This window comes from Brassica rapa, chromosome A04 (genome assembly GCF_000309985.2).
Source record: "Brassica rapa cultivar Chiifu-401-42 chromosome A04, CAAS_Brap_v3.01, whole genome shotgun sequence".
In the NCBI taxonomy this organism is placed as follows: Eukaryota; Viridiplantae; Streptophyta; class Magnoliopsida; order Brassicales; family Brassicaceae; genus Brassica; species Brassica rapa.
Window position 1 is genome coordinate 8,675,553 of NC_024798.2, and position 8,534 is coordinate 8,684,086.

Sequence of the window (8,534 nt, forward strand, 5' to 3'; positions counted from 1 at the left end):
TCTTGGGCGGAAGCAGACAGCAAACACCCCGCGTACTTTCCCCGCAAGTGTGTTCCATCGACTATCACAACCTTTCTCATATGTTTATATCCGTCGATGCTGGCAGATAAAGCCATGAACATGTACTTGAAACGCGTACCAAACCCCTCGGCATATTCGGTATGGACGTCTGTTATACTTCCAGGATTTGAAAAAACAAGTTTGTCCAAGTACCGTGGGAGAAGATTGTAAGATGCTCCACAAGAACCCTTCGACTGGTCCAACGCAATTTCTCTAGACCTCCATGCTTTCCAGTATGAAATGTGAACGTCGTGATCCCCTTCCATGGCCTGTCTTATGTCATTTGGTCGTGGACCCCCCCCCCCCCCATTTCCAGCGAACCTTGCTTTCATCATTCCTCCAATAACCGTATGTGTTGCTTGTGACTGGTATCCACTACGGTCGTCAACTGTACAAGAATGATGGAGTTCAACTGTCATAACTTTAAACATGTATGTATTCCTCAGAATCACTGCATACACCCGCCAGTTACATGTGCTACAAAAGCATCTTAGGATCATTCCGGTAGGTGAGGACCTAGTGTTTCGAAATCGGAATTTTTTCCTTATTGCGTACAAAGCCATATGTTGCTTGAACTCTTCCCTATCTTTGAAGACCATTCCAACATATAATTCATCCGCCGTATATTTTGCATTTCCTGCAAATTCGTCTGTAACAGTTAATTTTAGTATATATATATAGGGTTATTCTAAACATTTAGAAGTAGTTACGACCATTAGGGGTAATAGATATGGTAACATATTTAACTTAATTATTATCTTCAGTATATATCTTCAAAATCATGGCAAACATTAGTATTTTCATCAACATGTTATCTGCTACCCACCTTTGGATTCCTCCAGTTGGACCGAATTTTCTTCCACCGTGAGATCAATGTTGATTGAATTAGCTTCAGTTGCTCTGAGTACAAAACTTTCTGCACCCGGATTAGTCTCTGCGGGGAGACAGCATTAACATATTTAGTCTTCAATATTAAATCTTGGTCGTTATGTTAACAAAACAGATATTGTATGTTTATATTATGTATGCTTTAAGAATATACGGATGCTATGTTGTAAGTAAGAGTACCGAGGCTGCTGCATCTTTGGTACCACCCATGATCGTTATCCAGACAGTTCTCATTATAAACGTCGTTATGCATGTGAAAGTAATTATTCGTAAACGAATTTGGGGTGGAACCCGTAGATGATTCTCCAACGTCAACAACTGAAGGTTGGTTTATAGGGGTAATATGATCATCTACGAGTAAATCAATTTATAGGGTGAGTATATTTTCATGTCCACGTTTATTAAAATAGTTGCTCCTTTCTACCTTCTAAATCAAGGTTGATGAAATCATTACAATCTTCATCACCTCCGGTTTGTCGACGGTCATAATCGCTGTTTTGACGGCCATCGTCATTTTCGCTCTCTACGTATGAGTGATGTGGAGTACCTGGTCGATGATATCCGTCCGGAGATATAGGACAATCTGCATGTATTACTGATTCGCCTCAATTCATTATGAAAGGTAAATATATAAAAAAACCCAGCTATGATATTTAATAACTGGTTATAAGAATACATATATGAAATAAACACACAGGTAACTCCCAACCTTGTTCTTTTCGAACCTCCGTCGCCATTGGTGTTTCATGACTTTCGGTGATGTTGTTTCCCTCGACGTCCTCATCATCTGGCTTTTCACGACCTTCATAACTACCATTGTTGTGTCCACCGAACATCGATCTTGCCTTTTCAATCTCTAATGAAAATCGATAGACAAGTACGAGGTTTTCCTGGTTGAACAGCTCAGCAAGTCCGGGTTCACTGAAGTCAAACTCGTCCTCCCCCACCATTTCTGCAGAACAACCGAATTTGGACATTAAATATTTTGTTTTAACCAAATATAAACTTGTAAGTCCTTTACATTTCTCACCAAGAATAGCCGCAACCGTGTCTTCCTCTGTCATTCCATCACTTAGAAAAGTTCTATCACCAATTGTGAAGGATTCTCTTCTTAGAAATTGATAATGGGCTACATTTAGCGCTCCAAACGTCACACATAATTCGACTTCCTTGGTCCACTCTTGTAAAGTCAAAAGGAACCGAAGGTCCTGGGTAGTAAGTACGTAGTTGGGTGGAGCTGTACATCCAACTGGTGGCCGTAGAGAACGTGGAAGATGGTAGGACAAAATCATAGGTGTGTTCTTTCCAATCCCAAGCTCTTCCCTTACTAGAGACATTACACCCGGTATTTTGTCGTTTCTGGCTAATATATAATGTTCCTCCTCGGATGGAGCAACTTCGAATCGCCATATCCCATCCGGTCCTTTTGTCCAATCGCCACTACTAACAAGGATTAGTTGACCCATCTGCCAAAAACATAGAGGGGGTTTAGCAAATTTAGCAACTGTTGATGATAGAAGTCAACGAAAATTATTTTATTCAATGACAATTATTACCAGGGTTATCTCCCTCAAGGTCGGTTTGTTTGTCAAACCTCGGCAAAACAGTAGCTAAATCAAAGACGCTTTTATTGGGAGTAAGTGAAGATGTGTAGGTTCTACGAAGGTGGAGTTGAGGACTATATATAGAGATTTAGGATATGCACCGATGATACATTCACAACGATATACATCCGTATATTGATAGAGACGTCGCAATTATTACACCTAGCCTACCTAACAGGTAGCTATATTTTAGGTCTTAAATAATTTTTTAATAAGTCCAAAACATTTCCGTCTACAGACGGGGTAGAAATATCTACACCCCCAATTATTATCAGGTAACCGGGTATGAAATTCAGTGTCATGGCGTACCGATTTAACCCAGTTGGGTTTTACTGTTACTTAATTAAATACAGCTAAGGTACCTATACGTTCCGTACATTCCGGACAGTTGTTCTCACACAAAATGTTATAAATACGTAATAATAGTAGAAAAATATATCGTCCACAACGTAACTTCAAATATCTACAATCTACATTATTGGCGTCTAACCGGTGTAGCCCAGTTTAAAAAATGAGTTCCAAACTTTTAAAAATGAAACCATTGGTATAATGTCGGTTAACCAAGGACGGTAGGTCTTAAGAATCTACCCGGAAATAAAATTTCTGCTATGTAGGGAATATAAGTATTTACATTGGAGTGCATGTTAAAAAAATGTTCATTTACGCACTTACAAACCTTTCCCACATCATTACCATAACAATACGATTTTCTAAACCTGGGAATTTTTCTTTTCATATGGATTAAAAACCGGGTGCATAAACCCATATTTAACCCACAACAAATTTATGAATATCCTTACAATTGTATAAATTTCAGTTATCCGGTTTCCGTACTTGATTAGAAATGAATCGAATTTATTTACTTCCGCCGATGGAATAATCAGATTTAACCTAATTTCCGCCATTGCCTACCGATTTAACCCGGTACGGTTTTACTGTTAATTAATTAAATACACCAAAGGTACCTATATGTTCCCTACATTCTTGACAGTTGTTCTGACACAAAAAGTTTTATATACGGAATAATATGCGGAAAAAATATCATCCACAACCTAACTTCAAATATCTACTATCTACATTATTGGCCTCTAACTGGTTTTCCCCAGTTTAAAAAACAAGTATCAAACATTTTAAACGAAACCATTGGTATAATGTCGGTTTAACTAGGACGGTAGGTCTTAAGAATCTAGATGGAAATCTAATTTCGGCTATGTAGTGAATTTAAGTATTTACATTGCACTGGATGTTCAAAATAATTACATTTACGGACTTAATAACCTTTCCAACATCATTACCAGAATAATCCGATTTTCTAAACATGAGAATTTTCTTTTCTTATGGATTAAAAACCGGTTTTATTTTTATAATCACCGGGTTGCATAAACCAATATTTACACCACATCTAATATACCATTAGCCTTTAAATGTTTTTAATTTCCATAATCAGGTTTCCGTACATTATTAGAAATGAAACCAATTAACTAACTTCTGCCAACGGGATATCAGATTCGTAATTTTCATGGGGATAATAAAGTAAATATAATTGCCGGTTACGCAGTAAGAAAACGAAAAATAGAAGTTCACTTCAACAAGTCACATTCCTGAGAACATCATAACTGAGTTTCAGTAGAGGAAGATAAGTAAAGAGTAATTAAACATACATAAAGTAGACAATCAAAAACCCCAAGCGATACAATAAGGACATTAGTTTTGCAAACCCAGACTTCCTAAAGCTTCTGGTGTAATTCATACAACATCACCACAATACGTTTTGCTTCGGCTTTAACATGAGTAGGCGTGATAGACCTGCAGCCGTCTATCCCAAACATCGCATGTGACTGCATCATCAAGATTGCTGTTACCCCGGAGTGTGCGTGGATTCTGTTTTGATGTATCCCTGTGGGCCTTTCGAACACTGCCCCAAATTCACAAGCAATCGTCGGTTCCCGTCCGTTCCGATTCAGAAGTGCCGGGATCATCTGAGTAAACGGTTGTAGCTTAATCGCCATCTCAGAATCAGACACGACCGTTAGATTACAATCTAGAACTGTAATCTTCCAAGCCGCGCAGTCAAAACAGACACCGATCCATTGTTTGTTCCCAAGATCAAACGGGAAATAGTAATGCGTGAATGGTGGCGTCGTTGTGTCGTCACTACAAAGAAACTGCAGTAGATCTTTCGGGAAATTGTAGGAATCTGGTGATTTAGACGGCTCGAACTTCTCATAATGTTTGCACATCAACGCAACATATCTAGTGTCCAGGAACAGTGGGTTTCTCTCTGATCTGGAATTTACTTCCCTCTTGTATGTCGTACGAACAAACCTCACCAAGATGTCAATAACCTACGTATAAAATACGTTTCGATATTAAAGTTATTTGAATTTGTGACCGTACCGGAAAACAAATGTGACCAAATACTCACCCTAGCTGGCAGCGAATGCTTAAGTTCTGCAATTGCTGTTAAGTACGTCGACGTCACAGCCAGACCGGCGACGTTTATAACACTGTAATAACGAACGGAGACAAATAAAACCGTAATCAGTTTTAGAAATCAAGTTTTTTCCAATTTAATTTTGTAATGTACTTTTAAATAAGGTTAATTTTCTCAAACTTACAATGACTGGCTTAATTTTTGACAGAGCTTCGTATATTTAGACATTACTACGTCAATGTCGGAGTACGCATTGAAAGGATTAGCAGCAGGTGGATTAACGGTAAGATTCTCACTCCGAGGGTTGGTTTCTATCACGGCATCCGATGGGAGAGTCTTATGGCGCTTGGTTTTGGGCGATGACGGAGGTAGAAGTGCCTCCTCATTTGAATCTTCCTCTCCATGCTCTGCCCGTGTGTCCATACTTTGTACGAATCCAGTCGCATAGGGGAGGGGGTTCTGCTCTTCTCTCAAACGAGCAGATGAAGAGGCCACCTGTAAATAGAGGACGTCAAAACGCATTCATCACTACAACATGTACATAAGTCTACCATACCACAGCTGCGGGAGGGTTAATAGCGTGACTATTGTACGACCGAGTGGGCATATCGTGATTTGACCCTTCAGACATATCTCTGCTTATCGGTTGATGAACTGTGTTCCCAATCTGAACGCCTCCTGACTGAAATGTAATTATAGAAGCATGCACATATCAGACTCTAACAATTGTTTTTCACTGTCCATATAAGGAAACAAATAAAATACTATATTGAAATAGGCATTTTGTGGAAGAGATAGGATTTCACCTAATTAACGAGGCAATTTTAAATTAATAGACAACATATATTTGGTAAGAGGTAAATCAATAAATTATGGGAGAACGACTACCGCTATTTTGGTAGATCCATTGTTTTCACTAGTAGCTGATAAAGGGGGATCATGCGAGGATGGGACGTTTGGCTGCACAACATAAGGGATAGGCGAAGCCGGATTTGCCGCTGTAGATGTCCTCGCATCTACTCCCTGCAATATTTGATAAAGAAATTGACAAAGATTTAGAATATAGAACTGAAAATATAAAAATTTCCTTAATATCAAGAATCCGGTTATTAGGACTTAGTACCGGTTATGGATGTCATAAGTTTTAAGACTTACTCGGTCAGCCGCGTAAGGGTCACGTTGAGGCACGGCGTTATCACCTTCTCGCACTTCATTGTTCGAACTATTCACGTTGGGCCCCGTCGTAACTGTTCTCCCGTTTGCTTTGTTGTGGACTTCCATGACAGAGCGGATGACTTCTTCTTTGAAGTTTTGAAGCTCATTTTGAATGGATACCATTATCCTTCTCTCTAAGGCTTCCACTTCCTTTGCTGTTTTATCCGACAATGAAACGGCGTTGGCTACACTTGCATCGACTCTCTCAAACTCACTTTGCAGCATCGACGAAACAATTGAAGCGATACGCTTCTCCTCGTCCGTTTCTTTTTCTTTCACAGGTATACTCTTCCTCTTCCGCTTCCCCCCCCTCTGCCTGTATCTCACGCATTCTTTGGACGTCAGCTTTTGTTGCGCCTCCTTTGAACATCTCAGCGGTGAAAGAATACCCTTGAGCTATAAGCTTTAACAGATTATCGACTTTCACGTCCATCACCTCGTCTTCCCATTGTAGAGATTCAGCGATTATGGGTCTATCCGGATCCTCAGGGATTATGCTTCTTACTACAACCTGTAGTAACCATATAAACAACATTATTCGGGAAAACATAATTTGTAAAATGAAATTGACATTTATATTCGAAGTAAAACCACAGCGGAGTGCAAACAAGAGACATACATCTTTTGTTTTGTCTAGGTCTCGCGCATGCCCGGGGCTCAGTGTTTTCTGTCTGTTCTTCTTCTGAAAGAAATCATCTCCATCGTTGGAGCTGTCTGAGTCAGAAGATGAGTAACTTTCCAGAAACACTTCGGTAAGAGCTGGTACAGCCTCGACCATAACCAGTTGCAGAGCCAAGGCAAAACCTTTTACAGCAATTGTATCGGTTGATAACGAGACCTCGTTTCGTTGTTTTATACTCCCCATAAGCATTTCAAATGCTAGGCGACCCCATGGAAAGGAAAAGAACTCTTCCAAGTCAACCATTGTATCTGCATGTTCCTTAATCATCTTCATCTTCAAGTTCGTAGCTAGTAGGACCGAAGACACGATCGCCAGACATGCCAACTTAATCCTCACTTCTTTATCTGTTATCGTTTTTCTCCGGAGATTTTTCAAAGCTGTTGTTACCCGAAGCTCATCGCTTCTGCCAAATAACTCCGGCCAATACGGTTTTGCCTTTCTCTTCACCTTCGCATTCCTTTTGGAATTTTTTGGATATTCCCCGCAGTTTAGACCCGTAACAATTGCAAACTCCCGAATCGAAAACCTTATTGGTTTCCCAGCAAAACGGAACCAAGCCTCGTGTTTCTTCTCCACTTTTAGCTACCGTGAAAGCATGAATCGAGCAAATCTTCCAGAGAAACTTGGTTTCTCGCTTATCTCCACAATCTTCCAAAAGGGGGACATCCTTAATGTCTGGATCTCATCGTCTTCCAGCGATTCAAGGATGTGATTAATGGATCTGGAGGACTGGTAAGTAAGAACTCTAACTCCAACCGGTTCTTCACCCGCCGCAAACATCATCTCAGGTAGAGGTAACATATCGTCGCCAAATAGGGGTTCTGGATGACCCGGTAGTGGCGATGCGTCCATTTTCCCAGAGTTTCTAAGGTTTTAGTCAAAAAAATTCAGAGGGGAGAAGAGAAATGAACAGGGTCGGTCAAGTAGTTAAGGTTTAATGAAAAATTAAAAAAATATTTCAAGTTTGGGAAACCAGACCATCTTTATTTTTCACGAAGCGTGCATGTCAAAACTGACAGGACGTCTTTCAGACTCTCGGAGACGGTGCAATAGGGTTACAGTTGTTTCCCGGTTATTATCGGTGTAAATTAGGAATTGAAATCATCACCAAAAAGCCCAATTATGTTTGTTATAACGGGCCAGAATAAAGTTTATAAATAAACAAGCAAAATACTCGGCCCATATATGAACCCAAAGGTGTCCGGTTCTACTCAAAATGTCATAACACTGTCGCGCCCGTCACATCAACTTCTAAAATATCTCACATCTCATCTACCTCCAATTATTGTAGGTTTTTCCGGTTGCAAAGAACGTCAAGATCCAAAAAAATTAGCACTTTACGTAGCAACACCGGGTGAACAGAACAGAAGACCCAGAACCAGATAACCGATGCAGATGAAAGGGGGAGGTCCGGGAAAATGATATAGAAACCGAGAGGGCAAAATAGTGTTCACCGGGAACTGTTAAGATTTTTATGGACAATAAACTCTGCACCTTTAGCATCCGTCCTAACAATTTGTTAAATTTATCAAAATTCTCCTCTCTTTACTTTTGACAGCTACATCCGGATGCAATATCTAATATCATAGTTTTAAATGAATGTATCCGGTTTCTCCAAGTATTTTGCGTTTTCTGTACAACTTGAATTTTT

The 8,534-nt window shown here is 39.8% G+C and overlaps 1 protein-coding gene across 1 annotated transcript; it reads right to left on the reverse strand.

Moving 5' to 3' along the window:
• Positions 1 to 4,279: 4,279 nt before the first annotated feature.
• Positions 4,280 to 7,735, reverse strand: LOC103863874. The gene is made up of 9 exons (XM_033289323.1): positions 7,470 to 7,735; positions 6,821 to 7,409; positions 6,591 to 6,712; positions 6,142 to 6,517; positions 5,875 to 6,009; positions 5,543 to 5,668; positions 5,171 to 5,481; positions 4,978 to 5,059; positions 4,280 to 4,897 (listed from the first exon to the last, which is right to left on the reverse strand). Exons 1-9 carry the CDS (start codon positions 7,733 to 7,735, stop codon positions 4,280 to 4,282), a joined length of 2,625 nt encoding a protein of 874 aa, XP_033145214.1.
• Positions 7,736 to 8,534: the final 799 nt, after the last annotated feature.

Excerpts from the sequence above, each read along its gene's own strand:
- LOC103863874 (XM_033289323.1), bottom strand. The coding sequence starts at position 7,735 with ATGGACGCATCGCCACTACCGGGTCATCCAGAACCCCTATTTGGCGAC. Across the intron at positions 7,410-7,469 it reads GCTCGATTCATGCTTTCACG|GTTTTCGATTCGGGAGTTTG; the intron begins GTAGCTAAAAGT and ends GAAACCAATAAG. Across the intron at positions 5,669-5,874 it reads ATGGATCTACCAAAATAGCG|TCAGGAGGCGTTCAGATTGG; the intron begins GTAGTCGTTCTC and ends ATTACATTTCAG.